The sequence below is a fragment of the Heptranchias perlo genome, chromosome 5 (genome assembly GCF_035084215.1).
Source record: "Heptranchias perlo isolate sHepPer1 chromosome 5, sHepPer1.hap1, whole genome shotgun sequence".
Classification (NCBI taxonomy): domain Eukaryota; kingdom Metazoa; phylum Chordata; class Chondrichthyes; order Hexanchiformes; family Hexanchidae; genus Heptranchias; species Heptranchias perlo.
In genome coordinates this window covers 98,885,487-98,912,261 of record NC_090329.1, presented here as the reverse complement: position 1 = coordinate 98,912,261, position 26,775 = coordinate 98,885,487, and the positions used below count along the sequence as shown (strand labels likewise).

At 45.8% G+C, this 26,775-nt stretch overlaps 1 protein-coding gene across 5 annotated transcripts in view; it reads right to left on the bottom strand.

Moving 5' to 3' along the window:
* ube3d (ubiquitin protein ligase E3D) overlaps positions 1-26,775 on the bottom strand; it is a 228,799-nt gene that overhangs the window by 165,463 nt on the left and 36,561 nt on the right. For all 5 annotated transcript variants that reach the window (XM_067984914.1, XM_067984912.1, XM_067984915.1 and 2 more), the window contains exon 7: positions 24,989-25,097. In XM_067984914.1, the coding sequence (XP_067841015.1) occupies positions 24,989-25,097 (109 nt within the window). The remainder of the gene's footprint in view (positions 1-24,988; positions 25,098-26,775) is intronic.

Genomic DNA, 26,775 nt, shown 5'->3' with positions numbered 1-26,775 from the left:
AATCCCTCTTCCAATACATCTACACTATGGGGTACACAATCCGACGACCAATACATCTACACTATGGGGTACACAATCCCTCGACCAATACATCTACAACACTATGGGGTACGCAATCCCTCTACCAATACATCGACACTATGGGATACACAATCCGTCTACCAATAGATCTACACTATGGGGTACACAATCCATCTACCAATACATCTACACTATGGGGTACACAATCCCTCTACCAATACATCTACAACACTATGGGGTACACAATCCCTCTACCAATACATCGACACTATGGGATACACAATCCGTCTACCAATAGATCTACACTATGGGATACAGAATCCATCTACCAATAGATCTACACTATGGGATACACAATCCGTCTTCCAATACATCTACACTATGGGGTACACAATCCCTCTACCAATACATCGACACTATGGGATACACAATCCGTCTTCCAATACATCTACACTATGGGGTACACAATCCGTCTACCAATAGATCTGCACTGTGGGGTACACAATCCATCTACCAATACATCTACACTATGGGGTACACAATCCCTCTACCAATACATCTACAACACTATGGGGTACACAATCCCTCTACCAATACATCGACACTATGGGATACACAATCCGTCTACCAATAGATCTACACTATGGGATAAACAATCCCTCTACCAATAGATCTACACTATGGGATACACAATCCCTCTACCAATACATCCACACTATGTGATACACAATCCGTCTACCAATACATCGACACTATGGGATACACAATCCATCTACCAATAGATCTACACTATGGGATACACAATCCCTCTACCAATACATCTACAACACTATGGGGTACACAATCCCTCTACCAATACATCGACACTATGGGATACACAATCCATCTACCAATAGATCTACACTATGGAGTACACAATCCCTCTACCAATACATCCACACTATGGGATACACAATCCCTCTTCCAATACATCCACACGATGGGGTACACAATCCCTCTTCCAATACATCCACACTATGGGGTACACAATCCCTCTACCAATACATCCACACTATGGGATACACAATCCCTCTTCCAATACATCCACACGATGGGGTACACAATCCCTCTTCCAATACATCCACACTATGGGGTACACAATCCCTCTACCAATACATCTACAACACTATGGGATACACAATCCCTCTACCAATACATCGACACTATGGGATACACAATCCGTCTACCAATACATCTACACTATGGGATACACAATCCGTCTACCAATACATCCACACTATGGGATACACAATCCCTCTACCAATACATCTACACTATGGGATACACAATCCGTCTACCAACACATCTACACTATGGGATACACAATCCCTCTACCAATACATCCACAATATGGGATACACAATCCCTCTACCAATACATCTACACTATGGGATACACAATCCCTCTACCAATACATCTACACTATGGGATACACAATCCCTCTACCAATACATCTTCACTGTGGGATACACAATCCCTCTACCAATACATCTACACTATGGGATGCACAATCCGTCTCCCAATACATCCACACTATGGGATACACAATCCCTCTACCAACACATCGACACTATGGGATACACAATCCCTCTTCCAACACATCCACACTATGGGATACACAATCCCTCTACCAATACATCCACAATATGGGATACACAATCCCTCTACCAATACATCTACACTATGGGATACACAATCCCTCTACCAATACATCTACACTATGGGATACACAATCCCTCTACCAATACATCTACACTGTGGGATACACAATCCCTCTACCAATACATCTACACTATGGGATACACAATCCGTCTACCAATACATCCACACTATGGGATACACAATCCCTCTACCAACACATCCACACTATGGGATACACAATCCCTCTACCAATACATCCACAATATGGGGTACACAATTCCTCTACCAATACATCCACACTATGGGGTACACAATCCCTCTACCAATACATCTAAACTATGGGGTACACAATCCCTCTACCAATACATCGACACTATGGGATATACAATCCCTCTTCCAATACATCTACACTATGGGGTACACAATCCGTCTGCCAATACATCTACACTATGGGGTACACAATCCGTCTGCCAATACATCTACACTATGGGGTACACAATCCCTCTACCAATACATCGACACTATGGGATACACAATCCGTTTGCCAATACATCTACACTATGGGGTACACAATCCGTCTACCAATACATCCACACTATGGGGTATACAATCCATCTACCAATACATCTACACTATGGGATATACAATTCCTCTTCCAATACATCTACACTATGGGGTACACAATCCGTCTGCCAATACATCTGCACTATGGGATTCACAATCCCTCTGGACCAAGGGATACACAAGAGCAGCCCAGAGTGACTCACATAAAAATCTCTTCCTTCCTGCAACACACACTGTCTTTTCTTCTTAAGGAACAACGTCACTGATATCAGCGCCAACGGACTTGAATTTTAATCATTACTGGCTGATACCAAGGCAGGTGTTCGGAGGAAAGACTGATCCAATTAACGTGAAGTGTCTTCATCAGGGCACGGGAACTGATAACAACTGGTACCAAGTTTGGAATAATAGTATACAGCCTCCGGGGATCAACTTTTTCTCTGGGGTGTGGCAGAGGAGGTCAATCCTAAATGAACCTTTTGCTAAATCTCAAGGCAGGCCTTGCTGGCTTAGGTGTGCCTAATGATGCCAGAACTGATTTACTCCTACGGACAAACTGTGACTTAAAGGATAGCTTCTCATCTTTGGAGCTGGTTCCTTCAAGTTTGAGGAGGGGCAACCCAAGCAAGCTGAAAACATCAGCGTCAGCAAACACAGTCAAGCAGTTCATAAAGAACTCAGTGTTTAAAGCTTTCAACAAACTTGTCCAAACAGCCAGACTGGAGGGGTCTATGATGAAGTGCATGACCCCGAAACTTCAACTGTCTCCACAGATGCCGATTTACCTGCTGTGTGATTGCAGCTTTTTTGTTTTTTGTTTGGGATCTCTGGTGTTGAATCTCTTTCAAGAATATCAATAATCTGGCCTATTAAATCCCACCAACATGAATTTAAATTCAATATTAATCTGGTCATTTGTGGGCTAGCCATGGAAAAAAAAATCTGAGAAACTGCCGGATTGTCATAAAAACCCAACCAGTTCACTTATGAGCTGATTAACTAATGTGCTTCAGGGACCTGAAGCTGCCACTTCCTATCCAGTCTGGCCTACACGAGACCATAGTCCACACTATGCAGTTGGTACGGTGCCGGGGGACCAGAGGATTGCAAATGTCACACAACAACAACTTGCATTTATACAGCGTCTTCAACATAGTAAAATGTCCCAAGGCGCTTCGCAGAAATGTTATCAAACAAAATTTGGGTGATTGGTCAAAGAGGTAGGTTTTAAGGAGCGGCCTAAAGGAGAAGAGGGACGTTGAGAAGCGGAGGGGTTTCGGGAGGGAATTCCAGAAGTTAGGGCCTAGGTAGCTGAAGGCCCGGCCGCACAAGAGGCAAGAATTGGAGGAGCGCAGAGATCTCGGAGGGTTGTAGGGCTGGGAGAGGTTACAGAGATAGGGAGGGGCGCGGCCATGGAAGGATTTGAAAACAAGGATGAGAATTTTAAAATCGAGGCGTTTCCGGACCGGGAGCCAATGTAGGTCAGTGAGCACAAGCTCGTCAGATGAAGGAGATAATCTCCGAAAGCTTGTGATTTTAAAATAAATTTGTTGGACTATAACCTGGTGTTGTAAGATTCCTTACATTTGTCCACCCCAGTCCATCACCGACATCTCCACATCATTTATAAATAGAGACATAGGGCCCGATTTTACCAGGGGTGCGGGTTCTCGGCGGGTCGGCCAGCGGGCGCGTTGAAAACGCGCCTGGTGAAATTAGTGGGTTGCCCACGCGATCGTAGCAGGCAACACACTAATTGGATCCACTTACCTGCTCCTCCGGGTTCCCCGATGCTGATCTGCGACTCGGGCGGGCTGCGCATGCGCAGTAAGATCTGTCAGCTGGAGGCGCTCTATTTAAAGGGGCAGTCCTCCACTGACAGATGCTGCCACAAACAGCAAAAATTACAGCATGGAGCAGCCCAGGGGGAAGGCTGCTCGCAGTTTAATGATGCCTCATCCCAGGTATCATTAGATGGGGTGAGGAGGAGGGGGAGGACACAGATCTTCCCCCCAGCGGGCGGGAGGAAGCGGCCAACCTCTGCCACCAAGAAGGCCTGGCTCGAGGTGGCAGAGGGGGTCACCTGCGCCACCAACATATCGCCCACCTGCATACAGTGCAGGAGGCGCTCCAATGACCTCAGTAGGTCAGCCACAGTGAGAACACGTAGTCTTTCCCCTACACTCCGCCTGCCACAACACTGCCCCCACCCCACATCTCCTTCGGCACTGCCAACACTACTCTGTCACATGACCCCTCATACCCACTCAAACCTCATCCTCAACTTACCTGCACCTACTCACCTCGCGAGTACGCACCCCGCCACTACCACGCAACCCAATCCTCATACAATCTCATGGCTCTATCCCATACTCACCCTCTCGTGCATCTCTCTCACGGCCAGCCTCACTCAACCTGCCACCACCTGTGCTGCAGCCACAAGGCATGCATCACATATGTGCAGTAGGCAGCGTAAGGCAAACGTGTCGTGAGCATGAAGGGGATGCACAAGGGTGTTTGACGGTTCGTCATGGTTCTTACTTCTATTGAATTAAAGAACAACTCACATCACACATTATATTGGCACCACGACTGCCATGTCTTCGCGAATCCTGTCCGGTTTGTGCAATAATGCCCGCTCCTGGGTATCCCTATGAGGACCCACCACTGATGCCACCCAGTGTGTCACTGCAGAGTGGGTGTAGGTGTATTTGCAGGGCTCTTCTGCGCAGACGACTGAGAGACATCGGGTATGTCCCCGGTTGCAGCCTGGAAGGCTGTGGAGGAGAAGTTCGTGAGGGCAGTGGTGACTTTGACAGCGACAGGTAGGAAGATGGTGCACGGTCCAGCCAGGAGCAGCTCGGCATGAAAGAGGCTGCAGATGTCCACGGCTACATGTCGAGTGACTCTGAGCCTCCGTGTGCACTGCTGCTCAGAGAGGTCCAGGAGGCTGAGCCTCGGTCTGTGGAACGTGTGGCGAGGGTAGTGCCCTCTGCGACTCATCTCTCTCTGCGGTAGCCCTCCCTCCTGCTGTACAGGTGGATGTGTCACAGCACTCTGTTGTGGAGCTCCACGTGTTAGAGGTGGACGGCATGGATGGCGAGGCTGGTGAGGCCGTTCGCCCTCCGAGGAGGTCATGGCTGCAGCTACGGCGGCCCCCATCCGCAATATGTACATCTGAGGGGGTCCGCAAGGTAGGTACATGTCTCCGGACCCCGGGGTAAGTGTGCAGTAAGATCTGTCAGCTGGAGGCGCTCTATTTAAAGGGGCAGTCCTCCACTGACAGATGCTGCCACAAACAGCAAAAATTACAGCATGGAGCAGCCCAGGGGGAAGGCTGCTCGCAGTTTAATGATGCCTCATCCCAGGTATCATTAGATGGGGTGAGGAGGAGGGGGAGGACACAGATCTTCCCCCCAGCGGGCGGGAGGAAGCGGCCAACCTCTGCCACCAAGAAGGCCTGGCTCGAGGTGGCAGAGGGGGTCACCTGCGCCACCAACATATCGCCCACCTGCATACAGTGCAGGAGGCGCTCCAATGACCTCAGTAGGTCAGCCACAGTGAGAACACGTAGTCTTTCCCCTACACTCCGCCTGCCACAACACTGCCCCCACCCCACATCTCCTTCGGCACTGCCAACACTACTCTGTCACATGACCCCTCATACCCACTCAAACCTCATCCTCAACTTACCTGCACCTACTCACCTCGCGAGTACGCACCCCGCCACTACCACGCAACCCAATCCTCATACAATCTCATGGCTCTATCCCATACTCACCCTCTCGTGCATCTCTCTCACGGCCAGCCTCACTCAACCTGCCACCACCTGTGCTGCAGCCACAAGGCATGCATCACATATGTGCAGTAGGCAGCGTAAGGCAAACGTGTCGTGAGCATGAAGGGGATGCACAAGGGTGTTTGACGGTTCGTCATGGTTCTTACTTCTATTGAATTAAAGAACAACTCACATCACACATTATATTGGCACCACGACTGCCATGTCTTCGCGAATCCTGTCCGGTTTGTGCAATAATGCCCGCTCCTGGGTATCCCTATGAGGACCCACCACTGATGCCACCCAGTGTGTCACTGCAGAGTGGGTGTAGGTGTATTTGCAGGGCTCTTCTGCGCAGACGACTGAGAGACATCGGGTATGTCCCCGGTTGCAGCCTGGAAGGCTGTGGAGGAGAAGTTCGTGAGGGCAGTGGTGACTTTGACAGCGACAGGTAGGAAGATGGTGCACGGTCCAGCCAGGAGCAGCTCGGCATGAAAGAGGCTGCAGATGTCCACGGCTACATGTCGAGTGACTCTGAGCCTCCGTGTGCACTGCTGCTCAGAGAGGTCCAGGAGGCTGAGCCTCGGTCTGTGGAACGTGTGGCGAGGGTAGTGCCCTCTGCGACTCATCTCTCTCTGCGGTAGCCCTCCCTCCTGCTGTACAGGTGGATGTGTCACAGCACTCTGTTGTGGAGCTCCACGTGTCAGAGGTGGACGGCATGGATGGCGAGGCTGGTGAGGCCGTTCGCCCTCCGAGGAGGTCATGGCTGCAGCTACGGCGGCCCCCATCCGCAATATGTACATCTGAGGGGGTCCGCAAGGTAGGTACATGTCTCCGGACCCCGGGGTAAGTGTGCAGGTTGGTGACTTTGACCGTCAGGAGGAGGGTGGTGGGGGCCAAACTTTGTCCCAAGTGACAGAGCGGCCTCCTGCAATGGCTGAGGGTCTCCCACCCCAACCTGTCAAATGGACCTTTGCAGCTGCCACAGGCTGACGGCTGCAACACGTCCATTTCAACTGGGACTGTTTCCCCCAGTGTGTGAAACAGTCCCATGTTTATCCAAAATCACACAGAGTCCCTTAATCAGGTCAGTTAATGACCTGAACAACCAAAGTAAATACACTCAAGTGGCATCCCGTTGGCTTTAATTGCCTGCGGGATTCCCACCAGCGCGGGCTGCGCACGCACCCCCGTACGTCAGCGCGGAACCCGGACGTGGGCGGGATCGAGGCGCGATCCGGTCCCGCTCCGGGATTTCGGGATTTTCGGGGCCCCCCCGCCGAGAACGCACCCGGTAGCGGGTGCTAAAATCGGGCCCATAGAGTACAAAAGCAAGGGAGTTATGCTAAACCTTTATAAAACATTGGTTAGGCCTCAGCTGGAGTATTGTGTCCAATTCTGGGCACCACACTTTAGGAAGGATGTCAAGGCCTTCGAGAGGATGCAGAAGAGATTTACTAGAATGGTACCAGAGATGAGGGACTTCAATTATATGGGGAGATTGGAGAAGCTGGGGTTGTTCTCCTTAGAACAGAGAAGGGTAAGGGGAGATTTGATAGAGGTGTTCAAAATCATGAACGGTTTTGATAGAGTGAATAAGGAGAAACTGTTTCCAGTGGCAGAAGGGTCTGTAACCAGAGGACACAGATACAAGGTGATCAGCAAAAGAGCCTAGGCGACGTGAGGAAACATTTTTTAAGCAGCGAGTTGTAATGATCTGGAATGCACTGCCTGAAAGGATGGTGGAAGCAGATTCAATAGTAAATTTCAAAAAGGAATTGGATAAATACTTGAAGGGAAAAAATGTACAGAGCTATGGGGAAAGAGAAGGGGAATGGGACTAATTGGATAGCTCTTTCAAAGAGCTGGCAGAGGCACGATGGGCTGAATGGCCTCCTCCTGTGCTGTACCTACAATGATACTATGATTCTTTAAGACCTCTTAAGTGGCCAAGCAAGCAAGCCACTCAGCTGCACTAAAAAACTTTCCAGCAGGCCCACCACCATCTCCACAGGGCAACTAGGGACGGGCAGTAAATTCACCCTTGCCAGCACCGTCCACAACCCAAGAACAAAAACAAAAATGCAACTGTACAGGAGAATAAAACAACTCAAAGATTCCATTTTTGGGTTGGTTCTCAAAACAAAAAGTGATCCAAGGCTGAAGAGCTCTCAAGAAGATTAGTAAATGTGCAAGTTTATTTGCAGTTTTTTAAACCAGCAGCTCGGCTGCACTTAAGAAATGTTATGACATATGTAAGTTAACACGCATCATAGTAATAGGCAACTCTCACTTAACAATTGTTTAATCTTTACATGTCAAATTCTGTAAACGGAACATTTCATCAATCGTGGGAAATAAAATGCTGTCTTTACAAAAGATTTTATTTAATCTCAAACTATTACAGTTAAGTACTCAACTACACACAATTAACTAGCTCTGAAATGTGACGTTTAGTGCTCCAACATACACCACAGTCGCCTTGTATGACACACTAATAACTCTCCCCAGGATGAGTTTCCAGTTGCGGTCTTATAATTTGGTGGAGGCCCTGAGCTGAGGCTAGGTGGTTCCCCATAGAGAGAGAGGGAACAGAAGAAAGTTACAGAGGACAAGTCAACCCCTAGCCGCTAGAAATTGGCATGGAACTGGCCCACAACAGGAAGGAAGTTGCCTTCACCGTTCCGTAGGCAGGAACTGACATGTGGGACAGAAAGCTAAACCTAAAATAGAATCCGCAAAATAAATAAATGAATGCAAATCAATCTGGGGTTCTACATAACTGGGCATAAATAGGAATGAAATACTGAATGACAGATCAGGTATGCATTTATCCAGATTCCAATGCATTGTGCTAGAATGAAAGAGACTTATTTAAAACTCAGTCGCAAGAAAGGAGGAAAAAGAGGGAATCCATTTCATATTTGGAAAGCATTCAATCAATAGTCCATTGATCTCCACGATCACCTCCAACAAGTGCGAGGAGCTCATGGTCTTTGGTACTAAGATTGAGACCATCCGATCAGCTGCCTCTGTCATTTCCCTCCCTGCCCCCAGCCCACCAAGGCTCCCCCCTACCCTAGCCCTGAACTTGCATATTTCTCTAGTTTTTCTCCTATCTCCCCTCATGCCCTCTCTGAGCTCACCTTGACCATGAGACCCACCTCCTGCTCCCTTGACCCTATTCCCACTAAACTGCTGACCACCCAACTTCCCTTCCTGGCGCCCACGTTAGCTGATATTGTTAATGGTTCCTTCTCCTCAGGTACTGTCCCCCTCCCCTTCAAATCTGCCGTCATCAATCCCCTCCTCAAAAAACTTACACTTGACCCCTCTGCCCTTGCAAACTACCGCCCCATCTCCAGCCTCCCTTTCCTCTCCAAAGTCCTTGAACGCGTTGTCCCCTCCCGAATCCGTGCCCATCTTTCCCGCAACTCCATGTATGAATCCCTCCAATTCTTGCCTCTTGCGCATCCCTGATTTTAATCACTCCACCATTGGCGGCTGTGCCTTCAGCGCCTGCCACTGTACTGAAATGGCCCTCAAAGTCACAAATGACATCCTATGTGACTGTGACCGTGGTAAACTATCTCGCATCATCCTTCTCGACCTGTCTGCAGTCTTTGACACGATTAACCACACCACCCACCTCCAACACCTCTCCTCCATCGTCCAGCTGAGTGGAACTGCCCTCGCCTGGTTCCATTCTTATCTATCCAGTCGTAGCCAGAGAATCACCTGCAATGCTTCTCTTCCCACTCCCACACCGTTACCTCTGGAGTCCCCCAAGGATTTATCCTTGGCCCCCTCCTATTTCTCATCTATATGCTGCCCCTCAGCAACATCATCCCAAAGCACATCAGATTCCACATGTACGCTGACGACACCCAGCTCTATCTCACCACCACCTCTCTTGACCCCTCCGCTGTCTGATTTGTCACACGGCTTGTCCGACATCCAGTACTGGATGAGCAAAGATTTTCTCCAACAAAAACTGGGAAGACTTCAGTCCCTACCTCAAACGCCGTTCCCTCTCCTGGCCACTGTCTGAGGCTGAACTAGGTCATTCGCAACCTTAGCGTCCTATTTAACCCTAAGGTGAGCTTCCAACCACATATCCGCTCCATCACCAAGACCGCCTACTTCCACCTCCATTGCATCAACCGTCTCCGCCCCTGCCTCAGCTCATCTGCTGCTGAAACCCTCATCCATGCCTTTGTTACCTCTAGACTTGACTATTCCAATGCTTTCCTGGCCGGCCTCCCATCTTCCACCCTCCATAAACTTTAGCTCATCCACTCTGCTGCCCGTATCCTAACTCGCACCAAGTCTCGTTCACCCATCGCCCCTGTGCTCGCTGACCTACATTGGCTCCCGGTCCGGAAATGCCTCGATTTGAAAATTCTCATCCTTGTTTTCGAATCCCTCCATGACCTCACCCTTCCCTGTCTCTGTAACCTCCCCCAGCCCTAGAACCCACCGAGATCTCTGCATTCCTCCAATTCTTGCCTCTTGCACATCCCCGATTTTAATCATTCCACCATTGGCAGCTGTCCCTTCAGCTGCCGAGTTCCTAAGCTCTCGAATTCCCTCCCTAAACCTCTCCGCCTCTCTACCTCTGTCTCCTCCTTTAAGACACTCCTTAAAACCTACCTCTTTGACCAAGCTTTTGTCACCAGTCCTAATATCTCCTTAAGTAGCTCAGAGTCAAATTTTGTTTGATAACGCTCCTGTGAAGCATCTTGGGACATTTTACTACGTTAAAGGCGCTATATAAATGCAAGTTGTTGTTGATCTGCAGATGTCTGATATGCTCTTCCATGAAAACAATCTATATATAAATAAAGGCTTGCATCTAATGTGCATCCATCACATCTCAAAATGTCACACACATGTGAAATATCCATGGGCCAATATAATCCTGATTAGCTGAAATAAATAAAGCAACTCACAAATCAGTGTGACTGTAGTACCAGTACAAAGGAACAAAAATAACCAATAAATTACTAAGCAGGAAAACAAAATGGCACCAATGACAAAATTGTAACTGTAAATTGTCCAAAGAACAAGCAAGTCCCATGAAACAAATCAATAAATCGCTCAAAACATTTTTCCAAAATTATTTCAGCAGCCATCTTGGTTTCTCACTGAGGCTAGTAAAAATTACATTTATACATGATAAAGCCGAACAAAATGATTATATTTACACATATAATTCACCTTATTCTATTAGCATTTGCTTCAACATTTTGCTTCAGATGCCCACCCTCACCTCACATGCCTGGGCCTAAAGTCTTTTCCTTCCTTGCATGTTACAGTCTCCAAGGTTGGCTTTCTGACTTTTTTTTTTGCATTAAAATCAGGGCTAAATTGTACAAGTGCAATTTTCCTCAAAACGTTCTCACAGGCACTTTCTGTCCCCCTCAATTTTGTTACGGCACTTCATTTTTAAAATTAAAAACCAGTGGAGTTTCCAAAAATCATTCTTTCTTCATTTGGACAAAATAATTTATCTCTTGGATCCTTCTTTTAGTTTGACCTGGCAGTCCACATGTGCACACTTGAGACCTGCTTTCCTCAAGTCTTCCTGACAACCATTATTTTTATTTGGTGGGGGGGGGGGTAAATTAATTTGGCAGTCGGGGCGGCACCAGGATGAAGCATTAGAGAGAAGATACAAGGTGCACAGAGGGCTGGGAGAGAAAAACAGTATTAGAATAAAGAGTAGTTCAGAAATAGGAGCGATGAGACAGGAGGGAAATGTGAGGCAAACTATGATGGGTTACAGTGCACGTGCGTAAATGCACGGAGCGTGGTAAATAAGGTTGGTGAGCTGCAAGCACAAATAGCCACATCAGATTATGATATAGTGGCAATAACGGAGACTTGGCTCAAACAAGGGGAGGAATGGGCACTTAATGTTCCTGGCTACAATGTATTCAGGAAAGACAGGGAAGGAAAAAAAGGAAAGGTGACAGTATTGATCAAAGATACTGTTACAGCACTAGAAAGGGATGATGTACTTGAGGATTCAAAGACAGAATCTATTTGGTTACACTGCTGGGTGTAAACTATAGGCCACCAAATAATGGGAAGGGGACAGAGGAGCAAATTTACAGGCAAATTGCAGAAAGATGCAAGAACTTGAGTAGTGATAATGGAGGATTTCAATTATCCGAATACAGACTGGGAAAATTACAGTGTAAAAGGCAAAGAGGGGGAGGAACTCCTGAAATGTATATACAAGAACTTTCTTGATCAGTATGTTTCCAGCCCAACGAGTAAGGAAGCACTGCTAGATCTAGTTCTGGGGAATGAAGTGGGGCAAGTGGAGCATGTTTCAATAGGAGATCATTTGGGAAACAGTGATCACAATATTAGGTTTAGAGTAGTTATGGAAAAGGACAAGGAGAAATCAAATGTGAAAATACTCAACTGGAGGAGGGCTAATTTCAGTGAGTTGAAAAGGGATTTGGCCCAGGTGGATTAGATTCCAAGACTGGCAGATAAAACAGTAAATGGGCAATGGGAGGCTTACAAAGAGAAGCTAGTTTGGATACAGCATAGACACTTTCCCACAAGGGGGTAAGGAAGAGCATCCAAAGCTAGAGCTCCCTGGATAACTAAAAGTATAGAGATTAAAATGAAACAGAAAAAGGAGGCTTATGATAAATGTCAGGTTCATAATTCAGTAAAGAACCAAGCTGAATACAAGAAGTACAGGGGAGAACTGAAAAAGGAAATAAGAGGAGCAAAGAGAGTGTATGAGAATAGATTAGCGAGTAACATAAAAGGGAACTCAAAAGTCTTTTGTAAACATATAAATAGTAAAAGGGTCGTCAAAGGAAGGGTGGGACCGATTAGGGACCAAAATGATCATCTTGTGGAGGTAGAGGGCATGGCTGAGGTACTGAAAAGGGTACTTTGCATCTGTCTTCACTGATGAAGAGGATGCTGCCATTGTCCCACTAAAGGATGAGGTAGTAGAGAAATTGGATAGGATAAAAATAGATAAGAGGTACTTAAAAGATTGGCAGCGCTCGAAGTAGAAAAATCACCCAGTCCAGATGAGATGCATCTGAGGGTTCTGAGGGAAATAAGGGTGGAAATTGCAGAGGCTCTGGCCATGGGAGTGGTACCACAAGACTGGAGGATTGCAAACGTTACACCCCTGTTCAAAAAAGGAAGGATAAACCTGGGAACTACAGGCCAGTCAGTAAAGGGACCTTTTACAACCCATCGTTCAAGCACATGATCTTTTCTACATCAAAGGGTCTCCAGTTACATAATCAAAGCCTAAACTGTCAATCATTGAAGCATGTTAATGATTGAGGCACAGCAACAAGGAACGATTGGACAAAAAGAATGACCCTCCCCAATCCTACGTCCTATTGGTTTTAAAAAAACAATATAAAAAGACGACTTTGAGAGAAGAACAGGCGCTCTCTTCTCTTCTCTTCACCACCCGGCAATCACAAGGAATGCACACTGCAGTTGAACATCACGCAAGAAGAAGAACTAATCAACCTTCAGGCCCGATGAGCAAAAGCCTTGGTTTAAAGGTTGTATATGTATTAATGATTTGCCTGATGTGTGTATGAATTGTTGTCATTACATAATAACGTTGTGAATTATTAAGTGTATAACTGGATATTATAGAGGAAAGTCATTTACATGGTTTGATTTTGCTTCATGAATGCTAGTATGAAAGATATCATTAAATAATTACTTTTGATTAACGAAACTACCGTGAGTGAGGGTGATTTTCTTTGCTTGATTTTTCGTCCATTGTCCAAGAATCACACAAAATAAGGAATTCCCTACACCATCTCCCGACATCAGATTCTACCTCCGATCCCCATCTCCAGGCCCTCAATCTTCTCAGCCCACGATCTTCTTCCCGCAGCCCCCCCGTGATGTCCTCCCACACCACCCCACCTCCCAATATCCTCCACAACCCCCCTCCCCACCCCGCCACCACTCCACCCCCCCCCCCCCCCCGATCTGGCTCGCTGCAGGAGTTCCTCAGGACAGTGTCCTAGGCCCAACCATCATCAATGACCTTCCCTCCATAAGGTCAGAAGTGGGGATATTCGCTAACGATTGCATAGTGTTCAGTTCCATTCGCAACCCCTCAAATAATGAAGCAGTCCGAGCCCGCATGCAGCAAGACCTGGACAACATCCAGGCTTGGGCTGACAAGTGCCAGGCAATGACCATCTCCAACAAGAGAGAGTCAAACCACCTCCCCTTGAAATTCAACAGCATTACCATTGCTGAATCCCCCACCATCAACATCCTGGGGGTCACCATTGACCAGAAACTTAACTGGACCAGCCACAAATACTGCGGCTACAAGAGCGGGTCAGAGGCTGAGTATTCTGCGGTTAGTGACTTACCTCCTGACTCTCCAAAGCCTTTCCACCATCTCAAGGCACTCGTCAGGAGTATGATGGAATAATCTCCATTTGCCAGGATGAGTGCAGCACCAACAACACTCGAGAAGCTCAACACCATCCAGGACAAAGCAGCCCGCTTGATTAGCACCCCATCCACCACCTTAAACATTCACTCCCTCCACCACCGGCGCACCATGGCTGCAGTGTGTACCATCTACAAGATGCACTGCAGCAACTCACCAAGGCTTCTTCGACAGCACCTCCCAAACCCACGACCTCTGCCACCTAGAAGGACAAGGGCAGCAGGCGCATGGGAACAACACCACGTGCATGATACCCTCCAAGTCACACACCGTCCTGACTTGGAAATATATCACCGTTCCTTCATTGTCACTGGGTCAAATCCTGGAACTCCCTTCCTAACAGCACTCTGGAAGTACCCTCACCTGCAGCGGTTCAAGGCGGCGGCTCACCACCACCTTCTCAAGGACAATTAGGGATGGGCAATAAATGCCGGCCTTGCCAACGACGCCCACATCCCATGAATGAATGAATCAAAACAAAGGGGACAAATCCACCCCCGCCCTCAGAATTATCATCGGGGCCATTAATACAGGAAAAATTAATTGGCACTTAGAAAAATATGGATTAATAAATATGAAAGCTAGCTCGGATTTGTTAACGGCAAATCGTGTTTCACTAACTTGATTGAGTTCTTCGACGAAGTAACGGGGAGGGTTAATGAGGGTAGTGCGGTTGATATTGTATATAGGGACTTTCAAAAGGTGTTTGATAAAGTACCACAGAATAGACTTGTTCACAAAATTGAAGCCCATGGGATTAAAGGGGCAGTTGCTGCGTAGATACGAAATTGGCTAAGGGACCGAAAGCAGAGAGTAGTGGTGAAGGGTTGTTTTCGGACTGGAGGCAAAGTGTGCATTGGTGTTCCCCAGGGGTTGGTGTTGGGACCACTGAGAGTGCACAGGTAGTTTACTAGAATGTTACCAGGGATGAAAGACTTCAGTTAGGTGGAGACACTGGAAAATCTGGGATGGTTGTTCTTAGAGCAGAGAAGGTTAAGGGGAGATTTGATAGAGGGTTCAAAATCATAGGAGGTTTTGATAAGAGTAATTAAGGAGAAACTGTTTCCAGTGGTAGAAGCGTCGGTAAGCAGTGGACACAGATTTAAGGTCAGTGGCAAAGGAACCAGAGGCGAGATGACAAGAAAAAAATTCACACAGCGAGTTGTTATGATCTGGAATGTACCGCCTGAAAGGGTGGTGGAAGCAGATTCAATGATAACTTTCAAAAGGGAATTGGATAAATACTTGAATAAATTTTGGCTATTTTTCTCATGTTTGTCTCTTCGTTGTGTTTCTACGTGCTGCTCCTTTAGTTGTTTACTTTTGCTGCACTCCATACAGAAAATCTAAGCAATGCTTCTAACGTCATGACACCACTACCCCCAAACCTCAGTTCCCCCTGCACTCAACAGCTCAACACCTCCCCTGCGCTCCAAGGGCTCTATTTTAGCACCCGCGATCGGGTGCGTTCCTGGCGGGGGGCTACGGAAATCGGGGATTCCCGGGGCGGGGCGGGAGCCCGGCTCCAACCCGCCCCATTTCCGGGTTCCCCACTGACGCGCTGACATGCACGCTCAGCCCCCGCATGTGGGACTGGTGCCACTTAAGGTATTTATTTTGGTATTTCAGGTCGTTTACAGACCTGATTAACGTGATATTTGAGGAGGGTTGGGATTTTACAAGCAACGTACTGGGGGAAACACTCCCAGTTCAAATAGACGTGTTGCAGCCATCAGCCTGTGGCACCTTTGACAGGTGGGGGGGGGGGGGGGGGGGGGGAAGACCTTCACTCATTGCAGGAGGCCACTCTGTCACTTTGGACAAAGTTTGGCCTCCACCACCCTCCTCCGAACAACTAAATTCACCAACTTGCAACCTCAACCCCGGTGTCCAGACACATGTACCCACCTTGCGGAACCCCTCAGATGTACATCTTCCAGATGGGGGCTGCCGTAGCTGCAGTCATGACCTCCTCGGAGGACGAACAGCATCACCAGCCTCGCCGGCCACGCCGTCCACCTCTGACACGTGGAGCTCCACAACACAATGCTGTGACGCATCCACCTGCACAGCAGGAGGGAGGGCAACCGCAGAGAGAGATGCGTTGCAGAGGGCACTACCCTCGCCACAGGGTCCACAGACCAAGGCTCAGCTTCCTGGACCTCTCCGAGCAGCAGTGCACATGGAGGCTCAGAGTCACTCAACATGTAGTCGTGGACATCTGCAGCCTCCTTCATGCCGAGCTGCTCCCGGCTGGCCCGAGCACCATCTTCTTACCTGTCGCTGTCAAAGTCACCACTGCCCTCAACAACTTCTCCTCTGCATCCTTCCAGGGTGCCACCGGGGACATCACCGACGTCTCTCAGTCGTCTGCACAAAACAGCCCTGCAAATACACCTACACCCACTCTGCAGTGACACAATGGGTGGCATCAGTTGTGGGTCTTCATTGTGATCCTCAGCAAAGGGCATTATTGCACACACCAGACAAGATTCGCAAAGATGTGGCAGTAGTGGTGCCAATATATGTGCTGTGAGTTGGTCAGAAATTAAATATAAGTAAAAACCATGACAAACCCTCAAACACCCTTGTGCATCCCCTTCATGCTCACGACACGTTTGCCTTATGCTTCCTACTGCACATATGCACAGGAATGCACAGGAATTGGAAGGTTGAGTGAGGCTGACCGTGAAAAAGATGCATGAGAGAGTGAGTATGAGATAGAGCCATGAGATTGTATGAGGATTGGGTTGAGTGGTAGTGGTGGGATGAGTACTGGCGAGGTGACTAAGTGCAGGTAAGATGAGGATGAGGTTTGAGTGAGTGTGAGGAGTGATGTGACAGAGTAGTGTTGACAGTGCAGAAGGAGATGTGGGGTGGGGGCGGTGATGTGGTTGACGGAGTGTATGGGAATGAGTAAGTGTACTCACTTTGGCTGACCTACTTAGGTCATTGCAGCGCTTCCTGCACTGTATGCAGGTGGGTGATATGTTGGTGGTGCAGGTGAACTCCTCTGCCACCTCGAGCCAGGCCTTCTTGGTGGCAGAGGCAGGCCGCTTCCTCCCGTCCGCCGGAGGGAAGATCTCTGTCCTCCCCCTCCTCCTCACCCCATCCAATGATACCTGGAGTGAGGCATCATTAACCTGGGAGCAGCCTTCCCCCTGGGCTGCTCCATGCTATAATTTTTCCTATTTCTTGCAGCATCAGTCAGTGGAGGACTGCCCCTTTAAATAGAGCTCCTCCAGTTGACAGACCTTACTGTGCATGCGCAGTCCGCCCGCCGCGCAGATCAGCAGCGGGGAACCCGGAACAAGAGGTAAGTGGATCCAATCAGCCTGCGATTGCACGCGAGGCAGACTGATTTTACCGGGCACGTTACCCACGCGCCCAATCGCCTCCCCGCCGCCATGGTAATATCGGGCCCCAAATCTCTGTTACCCCCAGCTAAGTGCTCCCACACTTCAACTATCTTGCCACGGGAACAGTACAACTACTAGCTAAATGTGAGCAATTCCAGGGGAGATCCACTGATGTACACAATAAAGCTGATTTATTCTAAAACTACATGCTTCAGTTTTTCAGCAATACTTGTATTGTTTAATTTATTCTCGCTTTCCTATTCAGCGTTACAATTCAATGCAATAGCCTGTGCTGCTAAAAAAAATTCATTCTGAAAGTGAATTATATTTATAAATCTATGTAAATATGTAACGTATTGCTAGGTTATTGATATTACAGAAATTAAGAAAAATTATACAGATATTATACTGATGTGGAAAATTTTCCTCCTTAAATCAAGTTACAGGTAAGGCAGGGCAAGCTCGTTCTGCTCCAAAGTATGTGTTGATATATAAAATGACAGCTTAAACAGCAATGGATGTGGAAGCTGAATTTATTGCACTAAATTTCACAATGTGACAAGCTGACATTGTAAACTGATGTCGTTGATTTATCTAACCCATTGGTGCACATCTCCTTCAATCTCAGAAGCAGAACATTTCCAGATCAATATAATGAGGGTTGAACATGCAACACAACCTATTCACGAGGGGACTGAGATAAACAAAGAGATTTGCCTGTGACTTTCCCTCATTCTTTATGGGGCAAGTGCTTAGCTTCCTCTTGATTTTCATCATGATAGCACAGTCACTATCAAGAACCTAATAACGGTGATGTTTATACACTGCTTCCCATACATGCCTGCATTCTTATTGTACACTTTTATAAGCTCTGATTGGATCACTGGTGTACAGCCATGGGCTAATCCTGGTCTACTGGATATTTTGTATCATTCGACCAAGGCATTTCAGAGTTTTAAAAATATTGGCACGATATGTCCGGGCTACACAGTGAGGTCAAGCACTTCTGTCAAAAGGATATTATTCCAGGAAAAAAAGCCAAGTCAATAATTCTACGAATTATGTTTCTGTAATGGATACATTTATCACTGGTGTGCAGCACCAGTAAAATTCCCTTGTTCTGGACCCAGTTCTCCATAGAGTATCTGGAGATGGAAGAAGTGAAGCCACAGGACAGAAAAGAAAAGTAATATTGAAAAATAGAAAAAGTTTTTAAAATATTGGCCCAATGAGTGCGGTGGTCGCACTGGCGCAAACCAGTGTCCTACTGCTCTGTATCTTCGCACTTTTGAGAATTAATGCCTCTTTTTCCAAAATTCAAAATACTACAGGTACTGAAATATCTGAAATAGAAATAGAAAATGCTAGAAACACAGGTCAGGCAGCATATGTGGAGAAAAGAAGGTAGCTTTTAACATTTCTGCTCTATGATCTTTCATCAGAACCCAAGACCCTACTGTGCAGGTTGAAGCCTCCTGGCCAAAAATAGGGCGGGAGGTGAAGATAGCAGAAGGACTGAGCATTATGTTGAGCTCAAAATTTCTTGAGGTGGGGGCGCAAGGGGATGAAGGCGAGAGCTTTGCCGAGGAAGGGTCATTTGGGGCGAGAAGGGGAAGATCAGAGGGGATAATGAAAATACGACAAGGGATGAGACTGGACAGAGGGATGGAGGCCAGAAGGGGAAGAGGAAAAGGGATCAGGAGAGGCGTTGACATCCAAGAGATGTTGAAGTTTGGAGTCGTTGCCACCTGAAAGGAAGAAAAAAAGTTTTCTGATAAGGCGCCAGGTGAGGCGAAGGATGAAATCAGGCAGAGTCAACACAGCTTTGTGAAAAGGAAATCAAGTTTGACTAATTTATTAGAGTTCTTTGAGGAAGTAACAAGCAACGTGGATAAAGGGGATCCCATGGATGTGGTTACTTGGATTTCCAGAAGGCTTTTGACAAGGTGCCACATCAAAGGCTACTACACAAAATAAGAGCTCATGGTGTAGGGGATAACATATTAGCATGGATAAAGGATTGGTTAGCTAACAGCAAACAGAGAGTAGGCATAAATGGGTCATTTTCAGGTTGGCAAGATGTAACGAGTGGAGTGCCACAGGGATCAGTGTTCGGGCCTCAACTATTTACAATCTATATCAATGACTAGGATGAAGGGACCGAATGTATGGTTGCTAAATTTACTGATGACACAAAGGTAGGTAGGAAAGTAAGTTGTGAAGAGGACATAAGGAGTCTGTAAAGGGATATAGATAGCTTAAGTGAGTGGGCAAAAATTTGGCAGATGGAGTACAATGTGAGGAAGTGTGAGCTCGTCCACTTTGGCAGGAGGAATAGAAAAGCAGTATATTATTTAAATGGAGAGAGATTGCAGAACTCTGAGGTACAGAGGGATCTGGGTGTCCTAGTACATGAATCACAAAACGTTAGTATGCAGGTACAGCAAGTGATTAGGAAGGCAAATGGAATGCTGTCATTTATTGCAAGGGGAATGGAATATAAAAGTAGAGATGTTTTGCTACAGTTATACAGGGCATTGGTGAGACCACATCTAGAATACTGTGTGCAGTTTTAGTCTCCTTATTTAAGAAAGGACATAACTGCTTTAGAGGCGGTTCAGAGAAAGTTCACTCGACTGATTCCTGAGATGAGGGGATTATCTTATGAGGAAAGGTTGGACAAGTTGGGCCTGTGTACACTGGAGTTTAGAAGAATGAGAGGTGATCTTATTGAAACATTTAAGATCCTGAGGGGACTTGAAGGGGTAGATGCTGAGAGGATCTTTCCCTTGTGGGAGAGACCAGAACTAGGGGCCACAGTTTAAAAATAAGAAATGAGGTAGCCAATTGGATACAAAATTGGATCGACGACAGAAGACAGAGGGTGGTTGTGGAGGATTGTTTTTCAAATTGGAGGCCTGTGACCAGCGGTGTGCCTCAGAGATCAGTGCTGGGTCCGCTGTTATTTGTTATTTATATTAATGATTTGGATGAGAATTTAGGAGGCATGGTTAGTAAGTTTGCAGATGACACCAAGATTGGTGGCATTGTGGACAGTGAAGAAGGTTATCTAGGATTGCAACGGGATCTTGATAAATTGGGCCAGTGGGCCGATGAATGGCAGATGGAGTTTAATTTAGATAAATGTGAGGTGATGCATTTTGGTAGATCGAATCGGGCCAGGACCTACTCCGTTAATGGTAGGGCGTTGGGGAGAGTTATAGAACAAAGAGATCTAGGAGTACAGGTGCATAGCTCCTTGAAAGTGGAGTCACAGGTGGATAGGATGGTGAAGAAGGCATTCAGCATGCTTGGTTTCATTGGTCAGAACATTGAATACAGGAGTTGGGATGTCTTGTTGAAGTTGTACAAGACATTAGTAAGGCCACACTTGGAATACTGTGTACAGTTCTGGTCACCCTATTATAGAAAGGATATTATTAAACTAGAAAGAGTGCAGAAAAGATTTACTAGGATGCTACCGGGACTTGATGGTTTGACTTATAGGGAGAGGTTGGATAGACTGAGACTTTTTTCCCTGGAGAGTAGGAGGTTTCGGGGTGATCTTATAGAAGTCTATAAAATAATGAGGGGCATAGATAAGGTAGATAGTCAAAATCTTTTCCCAAAGGTAGGGGAGTCTATAACAAGGGGGCATTGATTTAAGGTGAGAGGGGAGAGATACAAAAGGGTCCAGAGGGGCAATTTTTTCACTCAAAGGGTGGTGAGTGTCTGAAACGAGCTGCCAGAGGCAGTAGTAGAGGCGGGTACAGTTTTGTCTTTTAAAAAGCATTTGGACAGTTACGGGCCAAGTGCAGGCAACTGGGACTAGCTTAGTGGTATAAACTGGGTGACATGGACATGTTGGGCCAAAGGGCCTGTTTCCATGTTGTAAACTTCTATGATTCTAAGTCTCCCATTTAAGGCAGAGATGAGGAGAAATTTTTTCTCTCAGAAGGTCGCGAGTTTGTGGTACTCCCTTCCCCAGAGAGCGGTGGAGGCAGGGTCATAGAGTTATACAGCACGGATAGAGGCCCTTCGGCCCATCGGGTCATTGAATATTTTTAAGGCTGAGTTAGATAGATTCCTGATTAACAAGGGAGTCAAAGGTCATGGTAGGTAGACAGGAAAGTAGGGTTAAGGTCACAATCAGATCAGCCATGATCTTATTAAATGGCAGAGCAGGCTCGAGGAGTCGAATGGCCTACTCCTGCTCTTAATTCGTATGGAAAGGAAACTGGGGATCAGGGCAGCTCTGAAATAAAGTGAGTTGGTGCCACTGAAGAGAAAGGTCGAGAGAATTCATACGGCGGAGAGGGTGGATCTCATGAAGCAGACAGCAGTGGTCAGAGTAATGCAGAAACATTGGGTTCTGATGAAGGGTCGTAGACCTTTCACCACAGATGCTGCCTGTCCTGCTGAGTGTTTGCAACATTTTATATTGTCATTTCTTTCTTTTTCTTTTTTTCAATATCACTTTTCTTCTCTGTCCTGCGGCCTCACTTCTTCCATCTCCAGATATTCATTAGAGAACTGGGTCCAGAATAAGGGAATTTTTGCTGGCGCTACACACAGTGATAAATGTTTCTATTACAAAAAGATCATTCCAGGAATTATTGACTTCTTTTTTCTTGGAATAATATCCTTTCGACAGAAGTGCTTAATCTCAGTGTGTAGCCTGGATTCATCGCGCCAATATTTTTAAAACTATGAAATGTACGGGTGGAATGATGCAAAATATCCAATAGACCAGGATTAGCCCATGGCTGTACACTACTGATCCAACCAGAGCTTATAAAAGTGTACAATAAGAATTCAGACACACATGGGAAGCAATGCATAAACATCACCATTATTAGCAGGAGCAAATTACTTTCGTTAGAGGAAACTTTCGATAAGCATGGAGTCAACAATGGCAAAAGCATGAACACTACAAATCCAAAATAAACAATAAACTGTACTCAATGAAAAAGAATATGCAGACAGTTCACAAAGTCAATATGGCAAATTGTTCACTCAAGCAAAGGCTTCAAATGTGAGGGGGACACAATTTTTTAAGAAATTAGAAAATGGGATAGAAGAGGGGTAGTCAGGTAGAAATTTTCCACCCATGTAGTCAGAGGTATTGAATAATTTACCAAGATTGGCCACTCAGGAGGATCATGTTAATGGGATTATGTGGCAACTAGTGCGTTTATAGAGAGAAGGGATTGAGGAATATGGTGAGAAGACAAGTAGATAAGATTGATCAATCAACAAGTTTGTAGGACCCAAAAACCTTTCCTCTGTTCCTAAAAATTTCTAATGTGTTCCGTAACATTCGTACTAAACCTTTCCCTAGAAGTGTGCTGCTCCACAATCACACAAGTACAATCTGAATGTATATTATTAACACTTTTGTAATACTGTATTGAGTCTGTGACACTGCTATTCATACGATACCAAAGACCAACCTTATCCAACAAAAGCACATAAGCCCGCCTCTTTTTAATAAAATGCTGACGTTTATTTTTAGCTTTCTATTATTTTCATGCATCTTCCCATGTATTTTTTTTCCCTTGCAATTCTGGGTCCCAATTAACTCAGCCTTTCTGTGCTGCCTGGTCCAAATCTCTTCTTCCCCTTGTCAGCAAGTAACACAATGAAAGATCAATTAGTAGCACACAAAAGAACATGAATATAAGAAATCAAAGACTGAGTAAAGGACATTCTGTTCAATTAATGCGTTTCTATTTCAAACCATGCCCAATGTACCCTGCCATGGACTCCACCCAACCCACTTTGTCATACTTAACAAGAGAAGGTTCCGTAAAGTTTGTCCCTACTACCCCCAGCGACTTAAATGAACCCTGAAACATTCATCTAATTTTACAGCACAGAAGGACACCATTCCGCCCAAACAATGCTGGCTCTCTGAAAGAGCTACCCACTTAATCTACCTCCCATGTCCTTTCCCCATACCCTTTTCAATTTTTCTTTTTTCAAATATTTATCCACGTCCCTGTAAAAGCTATCGTGAATTGGTTTTCATTAATGTTTCTGGTAGGGCATTCTACATCTACACAAAAAAATTCTCCTAACCTCTCTCTGCATTCTCTTGGTAATGACTGTAAATTTATTCTCTCTAGCTACTGACTCACTAACCAGTAAAAATAGGTTTTCCTAATTTACCTCATCTAAACCCCTGTATTTTTTAATGCTCACAGCTAACTTTATCTTTCATATGCCATATTATCCATATTATATATTATCTGTTCAACTTTATATTTCCTTTTTGAGAACAGCAATATTATTTCAGCTACAAAAATGTGATATGTTTCCGATCCTATCCAGATGCTCCTTTATTTCATCTTACAATAGCAAGAATTCAAAATCTACAGAATAACAATTTCTAAATATAATCTGGTAGAAACTGAACAATTGCACAATTGCCCTTTAAAAAGATCTGTCTCGTTCAGCATTCCCTCTATTAAAAGATGCATTTATTTTACTGCTCCCTAAAAGACATCCATCTAAAACATGCAAGTTGCAATGCAGAATAAATACAAAATACAAAAGCCACAGATTGCAAGGACTCTGTCTACTACATTAAACACAATTATTGCTTACAAGAAGACTGTAACTGATATGTTACCTAAAACATACTAAAACTGTTTAACTTTTACTCTAATAATAAATTATATTTGAATACCAGACACATTTATATGGCCATTTTCTTACGAACAGGATCAGAGTGTTAATCAAAGCACACCAAGCTCTCTTGAAAGGGCACATGTCCAAAATGAGAGTCAGAAAAACAATGCAAATTAATGAGACACAAAATGCTTGTAGCATCACTTTAGAGGCAGTGTTCTTCAAGGACGTCTTGGGTCTGCATAAACTTACGTACAAAAACTGATGCTTTCGAATACCTGTTCAATCTCTGCCACCTAATGGTGGAATTTGAAACAAAATCTATTGCCTACCTTCAGAGAAAGGACCCATTTGTAACTTTATATATTAGGTTTGTCCATATCCTAGCATTTCACAACCACTTTTCACAATGGTTATCGGTAACAGTTGATCCTGCATCATCATGTAAGACTGCGAAAAAAGTGTTCTTACCAAAATATAGGTTTTTCCGTCATGCCCTTGAATGCAGAATCTAAAAGTACTCTGAGTAGAGGACAACTCCATCAGTCGGCCAGCAATCACAGTCTCCACGAACAAAGATCTAAAAAAAAGTAATTAAAAAACTCCATTTCAAACAGTACACTCTTTCTTTCCCCAATTTTTCCCCCTCCTATCCTAAAGGTGCTAATTTATGTGAGGGTATGATTCTACAGATGCCAGTATCTCTCCAGTACCTCAACATTTTTGTGAACCCAGACAGTTAGCACATTATTTGACCAAAGGAACACCAGCTTCTATTACATTTAATGGGTAATACTGTAATACCTGATTATATTACTTCTAATCCAAATACTTACCATTATATTTAACTTTCAGTCCTCCTAATGCCAGGTGGTGTTGTGGCACAAGTTGCCCAGATCTGCCTGCCATTTTGTCAGCCCAGGCCCTGCTTTCACATACTGACACAGCCTTTAAGATTCTCCTGGAATCATAGTCCTACTCCCCACAACATTTTATATATTTTTTTAACCCCAACCACAGTGGGGTTAAGCAAAGTGATGCAAATGAGAAAGAGACAGCAACATGAAGACAACAGAGAGCATGTCCTCTGACTCACTGTAAGGAATTCAAGGAGATCTAAGAGTAACATTAAAAATACTACATACAAGAATAATACTTGCATTTACATTGCACCTTATTACCTCAAAATGTCTCAAAACACTTCACACAATGAATTACTTTTTGCAGTGCATACATTTGCCCTCAGCTATTGACTATGCCACTGCCTGAACTTCTCTTCCTGCCAGCTCTTCCACCAACGATTCTTTTCCTCCTCCTGATTCCTCTCCTGCCTTTCCCACACGTACCAGCTCTCCCAATGGTGATTCCTCTCCTGCCTTTCCCACACGTACCAGCTCTCCCAATGGTGATTCCTCTCCTGCTTTTCCCACACGTACCAGCTCTCCCAATGGTGATTCCTCTCCTGCTTTTCCCACACGTACCAGCTCTCCCAATCGTGATTCCTCTCCTGCTTTTCCCACACGTACCAGCTCTCCCAATCGTGATTCCTCTCCTGCTTTTCCCACACGTACCAGCTCTCCCAATGGTGATTCCTCTCCTGCTTTTCCCACACGTACCAGCTCTCCCAATGGTGATTCCTCTCCTGCTTTTCCCACACGTACCAGCTCTCCCAATCGTGATTCCTCTCCTGCTTTTCCCACACGTACCAGCTCTCCCAATCGTGATTCCTCTCCTGCTTTTCCCACACGTACCAGCTCTCCCAATGGTGATTCCTCTCCTGCTTTTCCCACATGTACCAGCTCTCCTAATGGTGATTCCTCTCCCACCTTTCCCACACGTACCAGCTCTCCCAATCGTGATCCCTCTCCTGCTAGCTGTCCTGATGATTTCATTGCTCCTACTCCTATAACCACGGAAACCAGATGCCCCTCTCCCCTCAAATCTGCTGCTGGTTGCTGCAGGCCCCTGTTGGCAGACTGCTGGTGACGGATGGGGTACTTCCAGCGGCCAGTGACTGAATGGCTTCTGGCAGTGATGGCTGGCTTCAGGCTGTGTAACTGGCTGGTGGGTTGGCTGTTCACTGGATCAACTCACTAAGCCACCGGGGATCAGATGTTTTAGTTTTATGGTATGTTTTTGCACACCATGAAGTAGTATACAAATCATAAAATTTAATAAAAAATAATATACTTGGATGGATATTGCACCTTATCGCCTCAAAGTGTCTCAGAACACCTCACACAATGAATTACTTTTCA